This window comes from Lacerta agilis, chromosome 7, assembly GCF_009819535.1.
Source record: "Lacerta agilis isolate rLacAgi1 chromosome 7, rLacAgi1.pri, whole genome shotgun sequence".
NCBI lineage: Eukaryota > Metazoa > Chordata > Lepidosauria > Squamata > Lacertidae > Lacerta > Lacerta agilis.
Window position 1 is genome coordinate 79,535,544 of NC_046318.1, and position 27,023 is coordinate 79,562,566.

General features: G+C 39.7%; 2 protein-coding genes across 2 annotated transcripts; both read left to right on the forward strand.

Moving 5' to 3' along the window:
• The first annotated feature begins 194 nt into the window (after positions 1–194).
• LOC117050462 (proto-oncogene Mas-like) lies at positions 195–14,610 on the forward strand. The gene is made up of 2 exons (XM_033156127.1): positions 195–597; positions 13,598–14,610. The coding sequence occupies exons 1-2, from the start codon at positions 195–197 to the stop codon at positions 14,608–14,610; spliced, it is 1,416 nt and encodes a 471-aa protein (XP_033012018.1).
• Positions 14,611–25,734: 11,124 nt separating this feature from the next.
• LOC117050464 (proto-oncogene Mas-like) lies at positions 25,735–26,715 on the forward strand. The gene has a single exon (XM_033156128.1). It carries the CDS (start codon positions 25,735–25,737, stop codon positions 26,713–26,715), a length of 981 nt encoding a protein of 326 aa, XP_033012019.1.
• Positions 26,716–27,023: the final 308 nt, after the last annotated feature.

The following is a 27,023-nucleotide window of genomic DNA, read 5'->3' on the forward strand; positions in this document are numbered from 1 at the left end:
TAAAAATAAAAAAATTCTGAAGTATCTGAAGAAGTGTGCATGCACATGAAAGCTCATACCAAGAACAAACTAACTTCCTGTAACTCAGTTTAATATGGTTGAGATTTATATCCAAAACTGACTCCACATTTGTTTATTTTCTCGTAGTAGGAAGATCCATACAAGAAATAGCTGAAAAGCAGAGATTAAGCAAAATGAGCAATAGTAGCCTGGGATCCTGGTCCACGTTGGAAGCTTCAGGGGAAGATATTGGAGCAGAAAATGGAACTGACCTCCTAACCCCCCAGGATGGTTTTTATTATAAATTATCACCATTTCATATAGCACACATTCTTATCTCCATTTCCATTTTACTTATTAGCATTTTTGGACTTGTGGGGAATGGAACTGTCATCTGGTTTCTTGGCTTTTGCATGAAGAGGAATCCTTTCACCACCTTCATCCTCCATCTGGCTGCTGCTGACCTTGGGACACTCATATGCTTATTTATTATGTCCATTATATATCTTCTTTCGTTATTTCCACCATTGCCTTCGTTTGATGACCATTTGAATGCAACGTGGGGCATGTTTCCTTATTTGTTCATGTACAACACTGGTCAATATCTGTTGACAGCCATTAGCATGGACAGGTGTGTTTCTGTCCTCTTCCCCCTTTGGCATAGATGCCACCGACCACCACACTTTTCCACCCTTGTGTGTGCCACAATATGGATCATTTCTTTCCTGCTCACTGTAATCTGCTGGATTTTTATTGATTTACGAGCTACAATGTATGCCCTTTTCTACCAGCTTCTAATGAATGCTATACTTTGCCTCCCACTCATGACTCTTTCCACTCTGGTCCTGTTTATAAAAGTTTACTTTAGATCACAACAGAGGAAGAAGGGAAAAGCTGTAACAGCCATCCTACTTGCCCTCCTCTTCTTCAGGAAATGAACTTATAACAACAACAAAAATTATTTTCAAAAAAGAAAAATGAAAACACTTATCAAAGTCTCAAGAGACATATGCACTTTATGCTTGTGGGTGTTTTGAGGGCTTTTCCTCATCTGCAGAACTTTGACTTAGCATGCAGAGTGTCCTGGATTAGGCCAGTGGCAGCTCCAGGTAGGGACAGGAATAATTACTGCTTATATCCTTGCTGGTCTTGCCTTGCACAAGGCACTCTTCTACGTTTATTTATTCATAGTTTTAAACATATGCATGGCTTGAGAATTGATGTGTGTATGTTTGGACTGGGTACCAACACAGACTGAAGGAGAGATGAAGACAAAGGAGTCCAGAAGCTTCACCATAAAGGTTGCCTTTGAGGAGGAGCGTGAAGGAAAAGAAATATGCAAAAAGTAGAAAAAAGCAAGACGAAATGACACGATGCGTTAGTGCTGGTGCAAGAAATTTTGCTGCCTGAAGCAGAGGAGCAAATGTCACTCGCAAACTCTTGCTGCACCTTTTCCAGCCTTCATCCTTCCCATTTACCCCAATTCTGCCACAAGATGTGCCTTCCTCACCTTCCTGCACTCTCTCCTGCCATGCATAGAATTCTTGTAGCTTGCACCTGGGAGCAAAGAGGCTTGAGAGATTTCAAGCATCCTACTTTTATCCAAACAGAACTCTCTGCTTACAAGTGGGAGTAGATTGGCTATATGTATTCCCTTCTAGGAGCTTTCCCAGAAAAGAATGAGGTCCTCTTGCTGGAAAAAGGTTCTGTATCCCTACTGTGTTCTCGATAGTGTCCTCGAAGCTACCAACATGAGTCTGACCAAACTGCGGGAAGCAGTGGAAGACAGGAGTGCCTGGCGTGCTCTGGCCCATGGGGTCATGAAGTGTCGGACACAACTAAATGACTAAACAACAATCCCTACTGTACCATCATCCTGCTCTTTCCAGCCCATTAGCTGGGCTTTCTTTCCCCTGGTTTTTTGGAAATCTCCTGTATGGGGAGCAAAGTGCTTCTCAGTGCTTAAAACTTACTTGTAGGCTTTTGAAGTGTAATGGATCCTTTCAAAGCACTTTTGTATATTTTACAAATGGAGCTGTTAGTGTGCATGATCACAATCCTCTATAGACCATATTTACATCCCAATGATAATTGTTTTTCTCTTGTCACATGACACTGGCATACTTATAAAGCATAAATGAAGCCAAACAGGCACATTCCAGCACATCTTGTCATGAGCTCTAAAATGCATTGAATGTATCTTCAAGACTTGGGAGTTGCATTGGTGTCTGCAAATCTTCTGGTTGTTTATGCCAGCACAGGATTTCTTACCGGTACTTTTGGTTCTCCATCTCTCTATCACAATATCCGACCCAACGTTAGTCAAAGGTAAGCAAAAAGCTCAAGTTAGATATTCTTCGCTTGCAAGAGCAGAAAGACAAGTAACTGGTGTGGCAGAATTAAGCACCGATGATGGTGATGATTGATTGACACACACAGCTTCAACCCCTGGGGTTAAAAGGTTAAAAGATAACACAGCTGTGAAATATTTTTTATGAGGTTTTAGGAACATGAAAGTATAGGAAGCTGCCTTCTAAAATCCAGTCCATTTGTTTATTTATATCCCAACTTTCCTCCAAGGAGTTCAAGGTGGCATACATGGCTTGTCTTGCTCTTATTTTTAGCCTCACAACAAACCTGTGAGTTAGATCTGGGTGAGGGACTCTGACTGGTCCGAGGTTATCCAGGGAGTTTTATGTCTGTGTGAAAATTTGAACGCTGATCTCCCATATTTTACCCCAAAATTGGAATCAAAATGCCACATTGGCTTTTTCTGACTTGCCCAGTATTGTTTTGGTACTGCATTGCAGGGGTTTTGACTAGATGACCCTTGGGTCCCTTCCTACTCTAAGATTCTATGATTCTCTTACTCTGACCGAGAACACTTCTTAAGGGTTTCAGATAAGGGAATGCCCTACTTGCTGATGCCAGGGATTGAACCCTTCTGAACATTAGGCAGATGCTGTACCACAGAGCTATAGTCCTTGCACTATGAGGCATCTGACATACTAGGACTACGTTCAACCCTGGGAGTTAATAGGGTAACACATGGCAGGACTGGCAAACACTCTATGTGTTTTGGGGACTCATTGCTAATCAAGTGAGAAGCATTGGTCTGCCTCAGTAGGAGTCTGCACACCTTGAGGGATTGTGCAGAGGATTGAGGGGTTGTGTTATCAGTGCTTTTTATGGGGGTACTCAAAGGTACACAGTACCAGCACCTTTTCCCTACAAATGCCTATTCCCCCATATCTCGACCTTCATGTGATATCTAAAATTATACATAAATTGTGGTGCCCATGAAATCATTCTCACAAAAGATCCACTGATATCAACTAACTGAAATCAGTCGCATTCACGAGTAACTTACCACTTAGGCTGCCAAGGAAGGAGGATCTACTGTATTTGTGTATGTGTGTACATGTAAAATTCTATTGATAATTTGTTGGTAGTATAATTGCCTATTGATCATAAAGTTTTTGAAGCCCGTTGTGCATCACTTTGAGACCTTTGGGTAACAAGCAGCTAACAGGTCCAATAAACAAATAAAACCACCCAGGGAATTTGGTTAACCATGTGCTAAGGGAAACTTCAAAAGGGAGCATCCCGGAATGAATGGGCAGAGCTTATTCTGAGTGGCTCCACATCTGAGTGGCTCCACAAAGGTCTCCAGATGGCTGTGTGAAGCTCACAGGCAGGATCTACTTTGACAAATAGCTCTCCCTCCTGTGCACTTACTGAATGCATGACTGGTGAAGAGGGGGCTAATATAAGGCATATGTTTAAGTACTGTATATCAATTCTTTTCAATTACCTGGATCTGTTTTATTTTCTTAAATCAAAGCAAATATGAGATAAGCCTTTATTCCTGTCACTTGCCCGCTTATTTACACTTTTTACAATACTATAAATAACTCTAGCAGTCTCTTGCTTATCTCACTCAATCAGTTTCACCACTTTTTTCATCTTGATCTGTGTTCACCATTTCTGTTTTGCCTTCTCCAGCAGGACAAAGACTGCACTGAGCTTGCTGTTGTACTAGACTGCTGATCAACAGTTGCTCACAGGTATGTAGATGTCTCAAGTTGACATAGTTCATTTGCAAAAGTGTTTGGGGAACCAGAGGCAGAAGTGTACATGCATTGAAGGCAGAAAATCCCAGGCTGAATCCCTGGGGAAGGGAATACAGGGCTGGACATGCCAATTGTCTGCCTCACAAGTGCTCTACAATAGGGGTACAATATTATTATTTTTAAATGTCAGTGCCAGGCTCATCAGCATGCGTGCACACACACATGGACACTAGCTCTCATTTTGCTGCTTTAAACTCATTTTAGTTTGTGTTTTATTTTTAGTTCATATTGTTTTTTTCATAAACCATTTACTGGTGGTGACACTTCTTATGTCAGGAAATGCTAAGTGGGGGGCAAAGAACAGGGGTCAAGGAGGGTCAATAGGAGAGGAGTGAAAAATGTCCCAATTTTTATCTGAGTCATATTGGGTGGTATGTTAATGTATTTGGGATGGGACAGAAGTGTCCCCAAGCCCTCGTAAAAAAGCAGGTTGGTCATCTGTAAATGCCAAAGTTGCCCTGAGTGGGGTTGGGAAATTAAAGTCCAGCAGAAAACCATAGCAGAGGCGAGGACTTTTGTGTTCCAAAGCTGTTTGTAGGCTTCCCTTAATCATCTGTTTGGCCACTGTAAATCTAGGACAGTGGATTTGATATGAGAATTATTTAATCTGGTTTTGCTTTAAAAAAAAATCACATTTTAATAATAATAAAACTTGCACATGCCTTCCCAATGCATTGTTTTCCTAATTTTTTATACAGGTGAAACTCAAAAATTTGAATATTGTGGAAAATTCCATTTATTTAAGCAATTGTTTTTATTAGCTACTGGAGTTTAATATATGAGATAGACTCATGACATGCAAAGCAAGATATTTCAAGGCTTTGTTTGTTATAATTGTGATGATTATGGCATACAGCTGATGAAATTGTTAATTTGGGGTTCTCATCAACTGTACACCACAATCATCACAATTATAACAAATAAAGGCTTGACATATCTCGCTTTGCATGTCATGAATCTATCTCATATATATCACCTTTTAAGTGGAATTACTGAAATAAATGAACCTTTCCATGATATTCTAATTTTTCGAGTTTCACCTGTATATGTTGGAAGCTGTCCACTGTGGCTGGGGTACTAATAATAATAATGGCTTTTGTTTTCTTGATGTTCTTTTTTTTAAAGATATTTTATTATTTTCACATTAAACAACAGAAACACACACAAACACACAACAAAGAAAACATAATAAACACATCAAACAAAAATAACAAAAAATAAAAGAAAACTTATACATACCTACATACACCGGAACAATAAACCATCATTATTCAATTCTAGTTTCTATCTTCTTTAGGGGGGGGACTTCCCCCGTTCCCTCAACTGCATTCAATATCAATATACTTTAGTAACTTTGTATCTATTTTTTTAACATCCACCACTCTTCTTATTTTTTTTAATAAATTTTTATTAATTTTCCAAATATACAACCAATCAATTCAGTATCTAACACAAATTATATTCAACCATTGCTCCGCCGAGCTATGACTTCCCTCCCCCACGTCAGTTGGTTTTCTAGTCCAATCTTATCGCACAGTTTTTATTCCTCCATATTAACCTATGTCAAAGGTTTATTCCAATCCTACCAGTGTTTTCAAACTTCCTCTATTCAATCTTAAGTACTCCACAAATTTACTCCATTCTTTTCGAAACCTCGAGTCGTCCTGGTTTCTGACCCTGCCGGTCAGTTTTGCAAGTTCAGCATATTCCGCCATCTTCGTCTGCCACTCATCAATCGTTGGTAATTCCTGTAATTTCCATTTTTGGGCAAGCAGTATTCTCGCTGCAGTTGTTGCATACATGAACAGTCTTTTGTCCCTTTTAGCTATTTCATCTCCCATCAAACCCAATAAGAAGGCCTCAGGTCTTTTTGGAAAAGTATATTTAAGCATCTTCTTAAGTTCATTGTAAATAGATTCCCAAAAGGCCTTGACCTTACCACAAGTCCACCACATGTGATAAAAACTCCCTTCCTCCTGTCTACATTTCCAACACATCTTATCATGCATTCTATACATTTTTGACAATTTTACTGGAGTCAAATACCATCTGTACATCATCTTATAAAGATTTTCCTTCAAAGCTGCACATGCAGTAAATTTCATCGTCTCTTTCCATAATTTTGTCCATGCATCATATTCTATATTATGCCCAAAGTCTATGGCCCATTTTATCATCACTTCTTTCGTCAACTCATCTTTAGTATACCATTCTAACAACAAATCATACATTTTTGTCAGAAATTTGCCTTTACCTTCTAATAGCTCGGTTTGTAGTCTAGATTTTTTCTCCTCGAAACCAATTTTTTTATCTTCTAACAACAGATTATTCACCTGGTGATACTGTATCCATCCTGTAAAAGTATCTTCAATCTGGTGATATGGCTTTAACTTCCAACCTCTTTCCGTTCTCATTAACAAATCCCCATATGTAGACCTTTTACCTTCCATATTGACTTTCTTTAATATAAGTACGTCAATCGGTGAGATCCACCATGGGGTTTTTCTCTCCAGAAGTCTCTTATTCCTGTCCCACACTTCGAAAATGGCTCTCCTTATCACATGGTGCATGAAACCTTTATGAACTTTTACTTTGTCATACCAAAGATAGGAGTGCCATCCAAATCTATTATCATGTCCTTCTGGTCTAAGAGATCAGTATTCTGTAATGTCATCTATTCTTTTAACCAACACAGACAGGACGCTTCATAATACAACTTCAAGTCTGGTAGAGCAAAGCCCCCTCTTTCCTTCTTATCTATCAACAATTTGAATTTTATTCTTGGTTTCTGCCCTTGCCAGAAAGATCTTGACAATGTTTTTTGCCATTCTTTGAATTGTCCCGTCCCTTTAATTATCGGAATCGTTTGGAATAAAAACAACATCCTCGGTAAAACATTCATCTTGATTGCAGCTATTCTTCCACTAAAGGATAGTTTAAATCTAGTCCAGACTTCTAAATCTTTCTTGATCTCTTTCCAAACTGGTTGGTAATTATCTTCAAATAAATTAATATTTTTGGAGTTAACCAGATTCCCAGATACTTCACCTTCTTTGATACCGCTATACCAGTTTTTTGCTCTAATTCTTCTACTCTCTCTTTCTCCATATTCTTCACCATCATCTTTGTTTTGGTTTTGTTTAATTTAAAACCTGCAAGTTGACCAAATTTCTCCATCTCTTCTAATATTTTCGGAACACTGCTCTGGGGTTCTTCTACCGTTACCATCAAATCATCCGCAAAGGCTTTTAACTTAAATTCTTTTGCACCAACTTTAATTCCTCTTACTTCCGGGCAATTTCTCAATCTTTTAGCTAAAATCTCCAGGACCATTATGAATAATAACGGTGACAACGGGCAACCTTGTCTGGTGCCTTTTGTTATATCAAAGCTCTCTGTTATTTCATTGTTGACTATTAACTTTGCTCTTTGGTCTGAATATATCGATTCAATTCCTCTCAAAAAAGACCCCTCTATTCCCATTCCGACCATACTCTTCTTCATGAACTGCCAAGAAATATTATCAAAAGCTTTTTCCGTATGAACAAACATTAATACCGCTGGTTTATCATTCCTGGTTTCCAGATACTCTATTACGTCAACAATATGTCTAACATTTTCTTTTAACTGTCTGCCAGGAAGAAAACCTGTTTGATCTTTATGAATTATTTCATTTAAAATTCCTTTCAATCTTGTGGCCATAATATCTGCGAAAAGCTTGTAATCATTGTTGAGTAAAGAGATTGGCCGATAGTTCTTAACACTTAATCGATCTGCCTCTTGCTTAGGTATTAAAGTTACATATGCTTCTTTCCATGTACTAGGGATCTTTCCACCTTTCATGATATTGTCCATTACTTCTTTCAGCACCGGAATCAGTTGCTCGCTGAGAGTCTTATAATATCTTGCCGACAGTCCATCTGGTCCTGGAGATTTCCCCAATTTCATTCTTTTGATCGCTTCTTGTATTTCTGTCGCCGTAATTTGAGTATTTAGGTAATCCACCTTCTCTTTCGAGATTTTATCCAATTTGTATTTTTCCAAATATAAATCTATTTTCCTTCCATTCTCCTTCTCCTGCTGGTATAAGTTTTTATAGTATCTTTGAAAAGCTTTTTTAATTTCCTTCGGGTCTTCTGTTATGCCATCTCCAATTTCCAGTTTGTTAATTACATTCTGATTTTGCCTCTTCCTTAATTGCCAAGCCAATAGCTTTCCAGTCTTATTAGCTGATTCAAAACTTTTCTGTTCCATCTGCTTGATTTTCCATTCAATCTCTTGATTCACCAGCATGGAGAACTGAGTCTGTAATATTTTTATATTTTGTTTTATTTGGGTATCCATAGGTTTCAATATCAATTTCTTCTCACAAATCATTAATTGACTCAAAATTTCTTGTTTCTTTTTTTTCTTTTTCTTTCTCTGTTGGACTATTCTTTTGAATCAAAAATCCTCGCATTATGGCTTTACTCGCATCCCAAACCACATCAAGCCCGGTTCCTTTTCGTAGATTCAAATTAAAATAATCAATTATTTCCTGCTTCGCCTTATTCACTACTTCTGGATCCTCGAATAAACTTTCATTCATTCTCCATCTGATGGGACTTTTCTCTTTGCTCTTCAATTCTAAATCAATCGAATTGTGATCTGACAATGTCCTTGGCATTATCTCACATCTAGACACTCTACCAATCAATTCCTTTGTTATCCAAATATGATCAATTCTTCTGAAACTTTGATTTGGTTCTGAATAAACGTAAAGTCTTTCGTAGTTGGATGTTTCAATCTCCAAATATCCACAAGGCCAAGATTTTTCTGTCAAATCGAAAAAAAGATTTTGGTAGTTTGCCTTCTTTTACTGTTTTCTTTGAAAACGATTTGTCTAATGTCGGCATCACTACTCCATTGAAATCGCCCATCATTATCAGTTTCTGGTCCATGAATTCAGTCATTCTCTCTTCCAGGTTCTTGAAAAAATCTGCTTTGTTGTCGTTTGGTGCATATACTCCAATTACCAGTAATTTTTCACCTTGCAGTGTTATTTGTACTATTAAAATCCTTCCTTCCTCATCCTTGGAAATCAATTTTGGTTCAAACTCTCTTTATGTACATTACTACTCCTCTCTTTTTCAAAACAATCAGAGGAAACAAATTCTCTTCCAAGCTTTTTGTTAATTAACACATGTCTATGTTTTTTTGCAATGTGAGTCTCTTGAAGACAAATTATATCCAAATTTCTTCTGTTTAAAACATGTCCAATCCTGTTTCTCCTATTTTTGTCATTTAATCCGTTCACATTCCATGAAATTAACTTTAATGCCATGACTTCTTTCTCTCCTGTTTGAAAAATCTTTTAAAGTTTGGTATTATTATTATCAATATTCTCTTCTTCTTCTTCCTCCTCCTCCTCGTCTTCTGTTGTCTCTTCTTCTTCCTCCTCTTCTTCTGCTACTCCTCCATGCGCCCCCAGCTCCTCTAGTTTCTCCTCCTCTTCCTTCTTCTTGTTCTTCTTCTTCTTGTCCTGCTCTATCTTGCTTTTGCTTGGTGCTGGTCCAGCTGTTCCTGTCTTCCCCAGATCTTCTTCATATCTTCTTGTAAATTTCTTCACTTCCAATGCGTCTGTCAATTTAAATCTTTTGTCTTTGTAATAAAAGGAGATCCCCTCCGGGTATTCCCATCTATGTTGGATTTCTTTCTTCTTGAGTAAAGCCACCAATGGTTTGTAAGTATCCCTCTTTCGCAACAATCTTGTCGGGATCTCCTTAAACACAATAATTTGCTTTCCATCAATTATCAACTTGTTTGTATAACTCAATCTCAGAATAGCGTTTCTCATTTCCAAAGAATTAAACATGACCAGACAATCACCTGGGAATTTCTTAGCCTTGGCCTTTGCTGATCTGACTGTAATTCTAAAAGCATTAGTAATCATATATGCTACCTCCTCCTCTTTCAGATCCATCCATTTGGCCAGTTCTTGAATTAATTTCTGTTTTATATCCTCATTCGCCACTTCTTTTATACCACGAAATTTCAAATTCATCTGCTTCTGCCTCATCTCCATTAAAGCCAAATTATCCCAAATCTCTTCCTGTGATTTATTTGCCTTTGTCACTTCTTCTTTCACTTGTTCTGTCTCTTTTTTTACTGCTCTCACCTCTTTCTGTGTTTTCTTCAGTGAATCTTCCATAGTTTTGGATTTTACTGACAGATCTTGTATTTTTGTTTTTAATTCTCCTACTGCACCTTCTATCTTCTTATCTAATGTTTCCTGCACATTTTCCAATTTTTTCTCCATCCGCTGTTCATTTTGTCGAAATTCTTCTTTAATTTTTTGCCATAATGCTTCCAAATCCTTTACCTCCTCTTGTCTGGAGGGTCTTCTATCTAATGGGGTCATTGGATTCTTTTTTTCTCTTCCTGTCATTCTAAAAATAAAAATTACAATCCACCTGCAATAACAAAGCTTAACCACTAGAGGGAGAACAGTCAAATCTTATTTTGTCCACTGCAGTAACCAGATTTCACCAGAGGAGGAGCTCAGCTTACTACAAAAATCAAGATCAGCAATACCCGCAGTCACCACAGAGTGTCAGCTGCTAGCACACTTCTAGTTACTTTCCCTTCTTTACAGAAGTGAAAGTTAAATTGTTACTGTTGGTTTTCCCACGCACCAAGAAAAAAAGAAGTAGAAGTTGAGTCTGAAACTGTATCCACTAAGTCAAACCAATTATACCTGCGCAAAGAGTCAGAAGTTTTAAGTTTGAGAAGTTTGAGTTACTTTAAATCAACAAAAGCCACCAAAGAGATTTAAAATCCCGCCCCGATGGGCTTTGTAATCCTCCCCCGACCGGGGTTTCGGTCTCCTTTATATATAATAATCCTGCCCCGATGGGTTTTGTAATCCTCCCCCCCCCCCCGACTGGGGGTTTCGATTTCCCTTTATACCGCCAATTAATCCAGCCCTGATGGGTTTTATAATCCACCCCCCCATAGGGAACACGATTTTCCACCACTGGTATCTCCGGATTAGGAAATAAAGTATCCAATTCTCCAAAGAACCCCCCTGCAGTCCCGTCGCCGTCAGCTTGCTTAAATTAATAGAATAGTAACTCCGTGTCCACCACTCTTCTTAATAGTCTTCAAGATATTAAATAATCAACTATAATTCATTACTTAAACTGCATATCCTAAAACGTTCCTAAACATTAAAATCATTCATGACAATACTTCTATATACTATTTTTATCTAACATCAACTAGCTAAAGCCAATTCAACAAGCTAATTCTGCGATATCAATATCCAATTTTTCACGATTTTTTAAATAGTCCTTAAATTTCTTCCAATCCTGTTGCACCTTCTCCTCCCTCTGGTCTCGGAGTCTCGCGGTCAGTTCAGCGAGTTCCATAAAGTCCATTAATTTCATCTGCCATTCTTCCACTGTCGGAATCTCTTCGCCTTTCCAGTTTCTTGCAAGTAAAATTTTGGCAGCTGTTGTGGCATACATAAAAAACACTCTATCCTGACTGGGTATCTCATGATTGGTCATGCTCAAAAGGCAGGCCTCTGGTTTCTTACTAAAAGTAATTTTCATTACCTTCATTATAAATCTTCTCCCAGAAAGCCTTAACCCTTGGGCATGTCCACCACATATGATAAAAGGTACCTTCCGACGTTTTACATTTCCAACACACATTACTTGTAACATGATATATCTTAGCTACCTTCACTGGTGTCAAATACCACCTATATATCATTTTCATAATATTTTCTCTTAATACATTACAAGCAGTAAATTTGATACCTTCCTTCCACAACCTCTCCCAGTCATCCATCATAATATTATGTCCCACATCTTTTGCCCAATCTATCATTGCAGATTTAACCAGTTCATCTTTCGTATGCCACTCTAGCAACAAATTATACATCCTGGAAAGGTTTTTAGAGTTCGGGTCAATTAACTCTGTTTCCAGCGTTGATTTTTCTATCTGAAAACCAATCTTTTTGTCTAATCTAAAAATTTCAAAAATTTGATGATACTGCAGCCAGTCGTGACTTCTTCTTTCATTTGGTCGTAGCTTTTCAACTTAAACGTCTCACCTTCTTGCTGCAGTATATCTACATATCTTGGCCATTTTGCAGACATATTAGGTCTTTTATAAGCCTTTGCCTCTACGGGTGAAATCCATCTGGGAGTCTTTCTCTCCAATAAATCTTTATTTCTCATCCAAACCTGAAAAAGGGCTTTTCTAACTATATGATTCTTAAAAGCTTTGTGGGCCTTTACCTTGTCGTACCAGAGATATGCATGCCATCCGAACACATTATCAAAACCTTCCAAGTCTAACACATCAGTATTATCTAGTTTAAACCAGTCCTTCAACCAGCAAAAGGCTGCTGCCTCAAAATAAATCCGTAAATCTGGCAGGGCAAAGCCTCCTCTTTCCTTTGAGTCCGTTAATATCTTGAATTTAATTCTTCGCTTCTTCCCCTGCCAGATAAACTTCGTCAAGTCCTTTTGCCATATCTTAAAATAATCTAGTTTATCTAAGATTGGAATCACTTGGAATAAAACAGCATCCTTGGTAAAACGTTCATTTTAATAGCAGCTATTCTGCCCATCAAAGAAAGTTTTAATCTTGTCCACGTTTCTAAGTCTCTTTTTATCTCGGTCCATACTCTTTCATAATTGTCCTTAAACAGGTTTAGATTTTTTGCAGTTAAATTGACTCCTAGATATTTTACTTTTTTAACAAAATTAAGGCCAGTATTGTCCTATAACTTCTGTATCTGCACAGGATTCATATTTTTAGTCAATACTTTGGTCTTCACCTTATTTAATTTGAAGCCGGCTACACGTCCAAAAAGTTCAATTATTTCTAAAGCTTTGGGAACACTGCTTTCAGGTTTTCTTGATGTTCAACTCCTTCTCCCGTTTCTCTTCTCCACTCCAGTTTTGAAACATTTACTCCATCCAACTGCCCCAATCTCAATGTATAGTGCACAACACATTAATTTCAGATGTAAAGTCTGACTCAGAGAGCAGAAGAGGGGGAATTCTAGTTCAAAAATCATACTTACTGATGCTGTGCCTGCAGATTCTTTACTTGGAAGAAGAAATGCATAATCCATCGGCAAACTGCATTCCCCCCCCTAAGCCTTTGAAACTGATAAATTTTGAAAAACATTCCAAAGAACAATATTGTTAAAGTCTTTCTTTCTTTCTTTCTTTTTCTTTCTTTTCTTTTTCTTTCTTTCTTTTTTTTTTTTTTTTTTTTTTTTCTTCTCTTTCTTTGTTCTTTTTTTTTTTTTCTCTTTCTTTCTTCTCTTTTCTTTCCTTCCTTCTCATTCATGAATTCCCACTATAGCATGTCACTTTTATTATTGTATGAGTGTCTAACTTTAATATGGTTGAGCTATATAGCCAAAACTGACTCCACATTTGCTTATTTTCTCTTGGTAGGAAGATCCATACAAGAAATAGCTCAAAAGCAGAGATTAAGCAAAATGAGCAATGGTAACCTGGGATCCTGGTCCACTTCAGGAGCAGAAAACAGAACTGACCTCCTAACCCCCCAGGGTGGTTTGTATCATGAATTACCAACATATCATATAGCAGACATTTTCATCTCTGCCTTCATTTTACTTATTAGCATTTTTGGACTTTTGGGGAATGCAACTGTCATCTGGTTTCTTGGCTTTTGCATGAAGAGGAATCCCTTCACCACTTTCATCCTCCATCTGGCAGTCGCTGACCTTGGGACACTCATATGCTTATTTACTTTTCCCATTATAAATCTTCTGAAGTCATTTTTATTCTTACCTATCTATGATTATTATTTGTTTATATCATTAGGCATCTTTCCTTTTTTGTTCATGTACAACACTGGTCAATATCTGTTGACAGCCATTAGCATGGACAGGTGTGTTTCTGTCCTCTTCCCCCTTTGGCATCGATGCGAAAGACCACCACACTTTTCCACCCTTGTGTGTGCCTTCATATGGAACATTTCTTTCCTGCTCACTGTAAACTGCTGGATTCCTCCTAATATTCTGCTTATCAAGAATTCCATTTTCTACCAGCTTCTAATGAATGCTATACTTTGTATCCCACTCATGACTATTTCCACTCTGATCCTGTTGATAAAAGTTTACTTTATATCACAACAGAGGAAGAAGGGAAAAGCTGTAACAGCCATCCTACTTGCCCTCCTCTTCTTCCTCTTCTTAGCTTTCCCATATACCTGCATTTCATTAATCCATTTGTCCCGTAATGATCAAGACAATTCTGAAGCACTTCTTGGGGTCTTATGCAGCTGCCTAAACAGCAGTTTTAACCCACTGATTTATTTCCTGGTCGGAAGAAAGAAACACAGTCGGTCAAGGGAGAGCTTGAAGGTCATATTCCAGAGGGTTTTCAAGGAGGAGGAACATGGAAGAGAGCAACTAGAACTCCGGGTCAGCCAACAAATATGATGCTTCAAAAGAATCAGAATGGTTCACTTTTTCCCTCTTGCTATTCTCATACTTTTGGCAAGGTCCTCAGGATGTTCAGAAGTTCAAAGAAACCCATATACCTGCATTTAATTAATCCATATTTTCCGTAAAGGTGGAAACAATACTGAAGCATTTCTTGGGCTCTTATGCAGCTACCTAAACAGCAGTGCTCACCCACTGTTTTATTTCCTGGTTGGAAGAAAGAAACACAGTTGGTCAAGGGAGAGCTTGAAGGTCATATTCCAGAGGGTTTTCAAGGTGGAGGAAGATGGGAGAAAGAAGCGAGACATTCAGGTCCAAACCCAGATCTGATGAGTGCAACAAAGAATTGAGCCATGGAAAAAAACTGAACTGAATGTGGAAATGACAGATATCCCTTTCCCTGCTTATCTGTTTGCTTTGTAACACAAAGGCTTTAATAAAAAAAGACTGGTTAATTCCCCCCCCCCAAAAGAAAAACCTTCTTATATTTCATGGTACTTGTTCTACTCTGATCTCAGTATCTCCCCCCGGCTCTTCTTAAAATATTTATATTAATGATTTCTTGGTTTACAAAAGTATGTACAATGTCTCCTTTTTCAAATTTCATTTGTTGAGACATTAGTGATGCATTAGGAGGGAAAGGGGGAAAGAAGTGGAGGGCGAAACATCAGTGAAGTGGGGTTGGGTGGCATTGCTTCTATTCTAATCAGTGTATCTATATATATAAAACGCAAGTGTCTTTGCATCCAGTCCCTGTTTCTCTGGGTTTGCGCTACTGAGCATGTGCCCCACGGACACAGGGATTGGAGCAGAGAGATCGGGCCGGGAGCAGCGGCGGCAGTTGAAGCGGGGCGGTTGAAATGGAACGCTGGTGCTCCAGAGGCTGAAGGGAGGCCGAGAAGGGAGGCCACGCTGCCGCTCTCGCCGCTGGGCAGAAGGAGGAGGAGAACGGGGGGGGGCAAAGCCTCCCGGGAGATGATGCTGCCACCTCCGCCGCCGCCTCACCCCCCTCGCTTCCCCACCCACCACCCCACACTCCGAAAGGGGCTGGGAGCCCCACACATCCGGAAGGAAACCTGTTCTACTGTTCCCCAGCCCCACACCACTCCAGGGGAAAAAAACCCCTCCTGTCGCCGCTCTCCCTCGGCCGCCCCTTCCCCTGGCCAAGACCTCACCACAACGGCGGTGGGAGCTCCGCAGGAACCTACCATCATGGCTGCTCCTAGCCCTTAACTCCATTACCTCAGCAGCAAGCGCAAGCCTAGCCCGCCAGGCAGCCCAGACCAGAGGGGCGGGATTAAGGCAGGGTTCTGTTGAGCTTGAGCTCGGCGTCGGCCGTGGGTGTCTGTGGCAGCGTGTTATTTCTGGGCGAGTGACAGGCATGTGGAGAGCATCGCACATGCGGAAAGTGAGGGGAGGAGGAGGAGGCAGCAAGCCATGCTTCGTGCAGTAAGTATGTTTAGGACAGGAACAATAAAAGGAAACACACCCTCATTTCTCCCTCAGGAATCTTAACACCGTGTAGGGAGCGCATGGTTTGCCCTGCTCCCTGCACTTCAGGACCTTGGGTTTTGTGTCAGAAATGTTCTAGCGCCCGTTATTTTAACGGGTTTAAACCACTAGTCTTGTTATAAATCTATTTGTTAATTTCTACAGATTGTATATCTCTGGAGAGATACAGAGGTAAACACCCTTTCCTTTTTTTCATCGGCAGATTATTATTCATTGAATGTATATAGTATAATTATTTATTGAATTTATATACTGCCCTATACCCGTAAGTCTCAGATGAGTGAAGCCTGAGACTTCCGGTGCTTTCTGCCATAAAGAAGGCAGCTCCCACATTGAGGGTGATTGTCCTTGCAAGACCCACCCCCCAAAAATGGGGGGTGAGCTCCACTCGCAGATTGTTTGATACCTGGCTCTCATTCCAAAATGGATTACGGGAGGCAGGAGGCACTGAGTGCAAAGCAATTCACTTATTGGTAATCCTCTGATGCAGCCATCATGGGCAGAGGTTCTTCTCTTTTTTAGAATGAAATTGGATCTAATTTACAGACGTGTGCTGGACTAATGGGGCAAGATAATCTGCTAAACCTTATGTGACTGTAATTGCAGAGCACCAGAATCGTTGTATCACATAATCTTTGATTGTGCTCTTCACTCATCATCCAGGAGTAAGTTTCTTGCTCCATATTTAAAGGGAATTGCCGATGACTTGAACGAAGCCAAACTGAGATACCTACTGAATGATGAAGACCCTCCAAGATCACCTACGGTTGCCAGATTTCTGATCACTATCCTATCCCAAAAGAAGAAAAACGGACTTCTGGGCAGATTGGACATTCCTTTTAAATCATGACTCATGATGTAATTATGTGATACCTTAATTGATGTTTTTATAATTTTATGAATAGGGGGTGATGTTTTATGTTGTAAATTTACTGCTTAGTCTGCTACTTTAAAGTCCTCTCGAAGTTCTAAGTAGAAAGGCTAAGTATATATATGTTGTTTGAAAAATTGTGCGCTATGTGCCAATGGCCGTAATAAAATATAAATCAATCAATCAATAATCTGCTAAATGAATCAGACATGGAGAGAATATTTTCTTCGTGGTGAAGTGTGGTATGTTGGGGGGAGTGGTGCATTTATCCTTTCTTTATATACATGATGTTTGCTGCTTTAATTATCTGGCAAACTTCCCACTAAGTGCTAAAGGAGTGATAAAAAGCAAAAGGAAATTAATGAGAATGAGATAATATATATGGATTGTTACAAAAATAGAACTGTGTGAGAATATTGATATGATTTAAATCACCGATCTTCCACTGAACCGCAATTAGCGCTATAGCTTTTGAAGATCCACCACAGCTCTGGAGGGATGCCAGATCATTAGCGACTGAGTGTTGGATGAGAAAGATAAGTTGGAGACCTGTCCTGGACTTTGGCGGGAACCAGCCTTTTTGTTAGACTTTGACAAACAAAGATTGCATGTGATGCAGAAAAAATTGCAGACTTTGAGAACAGCAGAGAGAAAACAAAAACGTGGAAGCAGAGATGCTGTATATATTGAATTACAACAGGAAGAATGAAGAAACAAATGGAAAATAAACATCTCACACAGAAATTTACAGGACACAAGTTGGTGGCCATTAGTATATACTTTGTGAGTGGATTCCACGGTTTATCTATGTGCTGTGCAGAGACGCATTTTCTTTTGACTGTCTTGAATTGTCCAGCATTTAGATGCACTCTATGGCCTTGAGTTCTAGTATTATAGGAGAGTGAGAAAAATAATAACATGGCATCAGAAATAATAATTCTTAATATTACTTATTTAAATTTGTATACCACCCTATACCCACCTATACCTGCCTAGGTTCTTACATTTGGTATAATATTGCATTTTTACTTTTGGGAATATGGGAACCATATCACAGAGACTATCTGAACCCCCCACCCCCATATATTCAGGTAGCTGCAAGCCCCACGGGCTGCTTTGCCTGGCAATTAAAGAGCAAGAGTCATTTCCCCTTAACAACCCACTCCAAAATACCTACAAAATATGAAAGAATAGTCTGAAAACCTTAACTTTGTATTTGCTAATTTCCATTAGTAAAGATTAAGTCATCCTTTCTTTAAATTCTTCCAGTCAGAGAACACCAGAAGAAGTATAAAAGCAAAGATTGATCACAATGATCAATTACACGCACACACACCCCCAATCACTGTCCCCTTTGAATGATGGACAGGAATATTATGAAACTTTCAATGAAACTGTTCTCTCTAACAATAGCCACACTGATAACGATTCAGGATTGACATTAGGACAGTATATATTGCATATTGGTTACCAGAGGCATACTACATCACACAGAGGAGGCAGAATATAAATTGATCATCAACAGATGTGTTCAGTCCTCTTTTAAAGTCATCCAAGTTGGTGGCCATTGGTATATACTTTGGGAGTGGATTCCACAGTTGGATTCTACCTTTTAATCAGCATTTTGGGACTTTGGTGGAATGCGATTGTCATCTGGCTGCTTGGTTTCTGCATTAAAAGGACTCCTTTCACCACTTCCATCCTGAAGCTCTCCATAGCTGTCTTTGGTTTAATCATAAGGTAAAGGTAAAGGTACCCCTGACCATTAGGTCCAGTCACGTCCGACTCTGGCGTTGCGGTGGTCATCTTGCTTTATTGACCAAGGGAGCTGGCATACAGCTTCTGGGTCACGTGGCCATCATGACTAAGCCACTTCTGGCAAACCAGAGCAGCACACGGAAACACCATTTACCTTCCCGCAGGAGCGGTACCTATTTATCTACTTATACTTTGATGTGCGTTCGAACTGCTAGGTTGTCAGGAGCAGGGACCGAGCAACAGGAGCTCACCCTGTTGCGGGGATTTGAACCACCTACCTTCTTATTGGCAAGCCCTAGGCTCTGTGGTTTAACTCACAGCGCCACCCGCTGTGTTTAATTATATGTCTAATCATAGTTAATCTTATTTTAGAACAAAATCGAAAATTCTTTCTAGTAGCACCTTAGAGACCAACTGAGTTTGTTCCTGGTATGAGCTTTCGTGTGCATGCACACTTCTTCAGAAGTGTCTTCAGAAGTATCTGAAGAAGTGTGCATGCACACGAAAGCTCATACCAGGAACAAACTCAGTTGGTCTCTAAGGTGCTACTAGAAAGAATTTTCGATTTTGTTTTGACTATGGCAGACCAACACGGCTACCCACCTGTAACTTATTTTAGAAGTATTGGTTCTTTTAGAAGTACCGGTATATGTCCACAAACCACTTCTAGTTTACATTCTTTTTCTTATCTTCCTATTCTTGTACAGCATGGGTCAATTTTTACTGACTGCCATCAGCATTCATAGGTGTAGCTGTCTTGGCGTGTTCTCCTTCATGGAGAGCACGTGTTGCGGTCGGGGCTAGCAAGTCACCCCTCTGCTGCTGGGCGGGTTTGTATGGATGGCCACTACTGCGATTGGGCTCTGGCTGTCATTGGGGAGATTTCTATGTTGCAACTTGTTGATGGACAGTCCAGAGCCTATAAATGACCCTGCACTCAGCGTCGGAGCCCTCCTGGCTTCGTACATCGGATCGCCCTCCCTCCCGCCCTGTTATTAGGCCTCTGTGTTGACCTTGCTATGCCTGTCATGGGGTCGTCTGCGTTGTAGCAGGGGCCTGGTAGGAATTTTTCCACTTGGCTGATTGGCTGGTGCCATTTGGTTTTCACCTACTGCGTAGCAATTAGTCACAACTTGTAAGGTTGGCGGTTAGGCATTGGTTATAAATTGGTTTAGGAGGGGCAGAGTTGGCTGTGGTTGCCCCTCCTATGCTGCGAAAGGGCAGGTTGGCTGTGGTTGCCCCTTCAAGGTTGCGGCGGCGAGGGGAATTCCGTTAAAGGAATCCAGGGGCTTACCATGCTTGTCCGTTTCCCCCCGGTCGGGGGCCAGGGCCCACGCAAGAGCCCCTGGGAGCATTTGGGGAGAACGGGCGCACATTCTCTCCCCAAAGCATTTTCCCCTATACTGACTCCACAGGCGGGTGGATGTCAGTTCTGTCCCCAGCGGGACAGATAGTCTTAACCAATGCCTAAGCAACCACTCACTTATTTTGTATTCAATAAAGTTGTGGCCAAATTAATGCCAAAAACCTTAAACTTATATCTGGTGTGAAGTGTGTTTTACTTGAGGGGTGGATTGGGGACCTCGACACACAATTTCCCACTTTGGCATCGATGGCACCGACCACCAATTATGTCCACCACTGTGTGTGCCTCAATATTGGTATTTTGTTTCTTTTCCCCTTCAATTCACTTCATGCTAACTTAAAAGTTGGTGATATCCTTAGCATCCAGTTTGTTGTGAATGGCTTCCTTTGCCTTCCACTCATGATTATCTCTGCTCTCATCCTCTTCATCAAAGTCTGCTTTAAATAACAGCAGAGCAGGCAGGGTAAACTTATAGCAGCCATCTTGTTGGCTCTCCTCTGCTTCATCATTTGTTCTTTTCCACTCAATGCCCTTTTCATCACTGTTTTTGTTCTTCATTCAGAACCTCCTTCTTTCTTACACTATACCTTGATACTTGCCTGTCTGAACAGCAGTGTTAACCCTTTGATTTATTTCATGGTGGGAAGACAGAAGAGAGGCCGGTGTATGCAGAGTATGAAAGCCATATTCCAGAATGTTTTCAAAGAGGATGAAAACCCTGCAGAGGCAGTGGAGATCTCCTTTTGATGGCTCAAAAATATTGCCAATATGTGTCTTTAACATTGTGATCTAGTTCCTAATTTACAAACTTTTTTTTGTTCAATGTATATTATAGAGTTATATGTAGAGTTTTGGACATAGAGTTTGAATGCCTTATGCACCAGCATTTTTTATTTCAGTTCTGAACCTCCTTAGATCATATTATTATGACTACTTTTGTGCTTGCCTGAACAGCTGTGTTAACCCTTTGATTTATTTCCCTGTTGGAAGACATAGGAGATTATAAATGGACTTTGAGATTTTAAATAGTGGCAAAAAGTAATTACAAGATTTATCTGGCAAAGAAAGAAACCAAGAATAAAATTTAAATTACTTACAGATACCAAAGAGAGAGGCAGTTTCTCTCTACCAGATTTGAAATAGTATTATGACGCTTCTTGCCTGTGTTGGTTAAGGGACTGGATATTGTTAAAAAAACGCAGCTCTAATAGATCTGGAAGGATTTGGTAATAGATTTGGGTGGCACACATATTTATGGTATGAGAAGGTAAAAGTACATAAAGGTTTTCTGAAACACATAATTTGAAAATCAATATATCAGGTGTTAAATAGATATAAGACTTAATTGAATGTAAAACACCATGGTGGATGTTGCTGTTAGAGGCAACAAGTAAAAAAGTTAAATGGGGGGGGATGGGCCACATATGGAGATTTGGTGATGGAGATGAACAACTAGTGGAAACTAAAACCTTATGAGGAAATAAAAAATCTGGTAAATGATTGGCTGCTTTATTGTCAAATAAACGAAGTGTTTAAAGAAGACAAAAACAAAAATGGATGTGAATATATAAGTAGCTAGGTTTGAATTGTATTTATTAAGTGGTAAGATAAAAATGTTGTCAAAAATGTATAAGTTACTTTTGGAATGGCATACGAAAGATTAGGAAGTTAAATCTGTAATGATACATTGGACAAAAGATATTGGGCATAACATACAGTTAGACGATTGTGAAAGATTGTGGAAAGATAGAATACATTTTACTGCATGCGGTTTGCTCAAATAAAATGTAATGAAAATGATGTATAGATGGTATTTAATGCCAGTGAAACTAGCAAAAATGTACAGAACAAATAACAAATGTTGGAAATGTAAAGAAAGAAATGGTAGCTTTTATCATATGTGGTGGGCGTGTAAGGAGGTGAAGGCTTTCTGGGAAATGATATATAATGAACTTTTTTTTAAAAAAAATAATGAAATATACATCCATATATATATAAAACAAAAACCAGAAGTCTTCTTATTAGGTATTGTAGGTAGAGAAATACATAAGCAAGATAAAACATTGTTTTTTAATGCAACAACTGCAGCAAGATTATTATTAGCCCAAAGATGGAAACAAGAAGAGATACCAATGAAAGAAGAGGCAGTTTTCAATGGGAAAATGGTGACTTAAAACAACAGCGGACATTTGAGTAAAGCAGAGATGGAGGGAACTGAGAGGGAAAAAATGGCAATTTGAAATAGAGCAGCGGTTTGAGTTAAATACCTTCAAGCAATGGTATATTTGAGGATGCTGCATCCTTGGGGGAATCAGATATGAGGAAAGTGGAGGTTTTAAACAATGGCAGAGTTTTGAGTAGTTAGCAGGGAGGTGACATGTGGGAGTGGGGAAAATATACAGGAAATCACCATTTTCCAGAAGAAAGTTCTCATGGCTCTGATGTTACGGTATCCATTGTCTGTAATATTTCCCGTGTTTTTGTACTTTTTTGTATATACATTATTATGTTAACCAAGTTGAGCATGGAAAGATAGAAACACAACATTGCTATTAATCAATAAACGAATATCACTCGATCAAGTCACAGAGCTGTTAGCTGCTTCCTGCTTCCGGATGACTTGGAAACCACCTTTTATCAAGAGTAGTTTCTACAACAGTGAGACTTAAGGCGGCAACAGCCTCCACCTAATTTTGTTGATGACTATCTGGTTCACCAGTAAAGGAAGTTTGATCTTGTCACAAGATATTGGCAAGCTGATTAAGCACAGATGAAGAGGAGAGGGTAGGTTAAATAACATCTTGCAATCAGCTGGGTCAGACTTAGAAGTTACCCTTGCAAGTTGGGAATTGCATTAATTCCTGCAAATCCTCCAATTGCCTATTTTTCCTGGCACAGAATGATGTGACTCCTGCTTTCTCCTTCTCATGATATCTGATCCACAACTTCTCATAAGAACGGTACGTATGTGAACATAATTCATTTGGAAGGGTGGCAGGTGAGCCATGGCTCAGTGGCAGAATTATACATGCATTTTACATACATGGCATGAAACTGCTTTACATGGACAGAGAATGGAGGAGTATTTACCCTGCCTTGTGACAGCCATGCTTCCGGCTGGACTAAAAATGTAGCCTTTTTCTCAACAGGCAACTTTTCATAAATATATAGTCAAGGGGAACAAAACAATTCCATTCACATTGGATTGGACACAGCTTGAGAGGCTATATTCAATCTAAAATTGAACAATGCAGAAACAAAGGGAAAAAACAATGGGAGGTGAGGTGAACAGGGAAAGATTAGCCAGTTATTTCAATAAGATGTATTTAGGTTGGGTTACAAACTTAACGGGGAAGGGGAATTGAGGGCTTATGCCAAGGACTTAAGGAAGATGATGAGTTTCACAGAGTAGGGATGGCATTTGTCTGGGTTTCCCTGGACACGTCCGGGAATCGGGCATCATAATGACGTCCAGCTGGATTTTCACTAATTTGTGTATGCGTGTACAGGTAATTTTCTATTGATGATTTGTTGGTTGTATAAGTGTCTATTGATAATAAGGTTTTTGAAGCCCATTCTGCATCAATTTGAGACCTTTGGGTAACAATCAGCTAGCAGGTCCAATAAACAAATAAAATCACCCATGTGCTAAGGAAACTTCAAAAGGGAACAACCCAGAATGAATGGGCAGAGCCTATTCTGAGTGGCTCTGCATCTGAGTGGCTCCACAAAGGTCTCCAGATGGCTGTGTGAAGGTCACAGGCAGGATCTGCTTTGACAAATTTGCTCTCCCTCCTGTGCACTTACTGAATGCATGATGGGTGAAGAGGGGGCTAATGTAAGGCATATGTTCAAGTTTAACATTTCTTTTCAATTACCTGGATCTGTTTTCCTTTTCTTAAATCAAAGCCAATATGAGATAAGCCTTTATTCCTGTCACTTGCCCGCTTATTTACACCTTTTACAATACCATGAATACCTCTAGCAGTCTCTTGCTTATCTCACTCAATCAGTTTCACCACTTTTTTCATCTTGTTCTGTGTTCCAAATTTCTGTTTTGCCTTCTCCAGCAGAACAGGGACTGCCCTGAGCTTGATGTTGTACTAGACTGCTGATCAACAGTTGCTCACAGGTATGTTGATGTCTCAAGTTGACATAGTCCATTTGCAAAAGGGTTTGGGGAACCGTAGGCAGAAGTGTACATGCATTGAAGGCAGAAAATCCCTGGCTGAATCCCTGGGGAAGGGAATACAGGGCTGGATAAGCCAATAATCTGCCTCACAAGTGCTCTACAATAGGGGTACAGTATTATTATTTTTAAATCTCAATGCCAGGCTCATCAGCATGCATACACACGTGCACACACACAGGGACACTAGCTCTCATTTTGCTGCTTTAAACTCATTTTAACTTCTGTTTTATTTTTCTGTTATAGTTCATACTGTTCTTGTTTTTCATAAACCATTTACTGGTGGTGACACTTCTCCTTCTTATGTTAGGAAATGCTAAGTGGGGGACAAACAATCGGGGTCAAGTAGGGTCAATAGGAGAGGAGTGAAAAATGTCCCAATTTTCATCTGAGTAATGTGGGCAGTAGGTTAACGTATTGAGATGGGACAGAAATGGCCCCAAGCCCTTGTAAAAAGCAGATTGTTGGTTGTTGTTCAGGTCGTGTCTGACTCTTCGTGACCCCATGGACCAGAGCACACCAGTCACACCTATCTTTCACTGCCTCCTACAGTTTGGCCAAACTCATGCTAGTTGCTTCGAGAAAACTGTCCAACCATCTCCTTCATGGATCTGATTAATGTTGGGTGGTATGTTAACGTATCTGGGATGGGACAAAAGTGTCCCCAAGCCCTCGTAAAAAAGCAGGTTAGTCTCCTACAAATGTGGGGTTGGGAGATTAAAGAGCTCGTGGTCCAGCATAAAATCACAGTAGAGAAGAGGAATTTTGTGTTCCAATGCTGTTTGTAGGCTTCCCTTAAGCATCTGTTTGGCCACTGTGAAACTAGGACAGTGGATTTGACTTGAGTTTTATTTAATCTGGTTTTGTTAAAAATCACATTTTAATAATAATAAAAACTTACACATGCCTTCCTAATGCATTGTTTTCCTGATCACAAGAGCTGTTCAACTCCTTCTCCCATTCCTCCTCTCCACTCCACTTTGAAACTTTTACCCCATCAAACAGCCCCCACTCTCAGTGCATAGCACACAACATGTTAATTTCAGATGTTAAGTCTGACTCAGAGACTGGAAGCGGGGGGATTTTAGTTCACAAGTGATAGGCTTACTGATGCTGTGCCCGCAGATTCTTTACTTGGAGAAAAAACCATAACCCATCAGCGAATTGCATTTCCCCCCATAACCTTTGAAACTGATAAATTTTGACAAACATTCCAATGAGCAATATTCCTGAAGTGTTTCTTTTTTTCCTCTGTTTCTTTAATCAGTCATGAATTCCCACTATAGCATGTCTCTTTTATTATTGTTTGAGTGTCTCAGTTTAATATGGTTGAGCTTTATAGCCAAAATTGACTCCACATTTGTTTATTTTCTCTTGGTAGGAAGATCCATAGAAGAAAAAACTCAAAAGCAGAGATTAAGCAAAATGAGCAATGATGGCCTGGGATCCTGGTCCACTTTGGATGCTTCAGGGGATGATATTGAAGCAGAAAATGGAACTGACCTCCTAACCCCCCAGGATGATTTTTCTCATGGATATCCTATAGCAGACATTCTTATCTCCATCTTCATTTTACTTATTAGCATTTTTGGACTTATGGGGAATGGAACAGTCGTCTGCTTTCTTGGCTTTTCCATGAAGAGGAATCCCTTCACCACCTTCATCCTCCATCTGGCTGCTGCTGACCTTGGGACACTCATATGCTTATTTTCTTTTTCCATTATAAATCTTCTGGAGTCAATTTCATTCTTACCTTTCTATGATTATTATTTGTTAATATCAATAGGCATCTTTCCTTTGTTGTTCATGTACAACACTGGTCAATATCTGTTGACAGCCATTAGCATGGACAGGTGTGTTTCTGTCCTCTTCCCCCTTTGGCATCGATGCCACCGACCACCACACTTTTCCACCCTTGTGTGTGCCACAATATGGATCATTTCTTTCCTGCTCAGTGCAATCGACTTGAGTCTTTCTATTTCTAAAATTACAGTGGATCTCATTTTCTACCAGCTTCTAATGAATGCTATACTTTGCCTCCCACTCATGACTCTTTCCACTCTGGTCCTGTTTATAAAAGTTTACTTTAGATCACAACAGAGGAAGAAGGGGAAAGCTGTAATAGCCATCCTACTTGCCCTCCTCTTCTTCCTCTTCTTAGCTTTCCCATTTACTTGCATTTTATTAATCCATTTTGCCGATCATGGTGAAAACAATACTGTAAAGTTTCTTGGGCTCTTATGCAGCTGCCTAAACAGCAGTGTTAACCCACTGATTTATTTCCTGGTTGGAAGAAAGAAACACAGTCGGTCAAGGGAGACCTTGAAGGTCATATTCCAGAGGGTTTTCAAGGAGGAGGAACATGGAAGGGAGGAGGTAGAACTCAGTGTTAGCCTGCAGATATGATCCTTCAAAAGAATCAGAATGATTCACTTTTTCCATCTTCCTATTCTGATACTTTTGGCAAGGACCTCGGGCTGTTCAGAAGTACAAAGAAACCCATACACCTGCATTGTATAAATCCATATTTCCTGTGAAGGTGGAAACAATACTGAAGCGTTTCTTGGGCTCTTATGCAGGTGCCTAAACTGCTGTGTTAACCCACTGATTTATTTCCTGGTTGGAAGAAAGAAACACAGTCCGTCAAGGGAGAGTTTGAAGGTCATATTACAGAGGCTTTTTAAGGAGGAGGAAGATGGGAGAAAGAGGCAACA

Excerpts from the sequence above, each read along its gene's own strand:
- LOC117050462 (XM_033156127.1), top strand. The coding sequence starts at position 195 with ATGAGCAATAGTAGCCTGGGATCCTGGTCCACGTTGGAAGCTTCAGGG. Across the intron at positions 598-13,597 it reads TTTGTTCATGTACAACACTG|GAAGATCCATACAAGAAATA; the intron begins GTCAATATCTGT and ends TTCTCTTGGTAG.
- LOC117050464 (XM_033156128.1), top strand. The coding sequence starts at position 25,735 with ATGAGCAATGATGGCCTGGGATCCTGGTCCACTTTGGATGCTTCAGGG.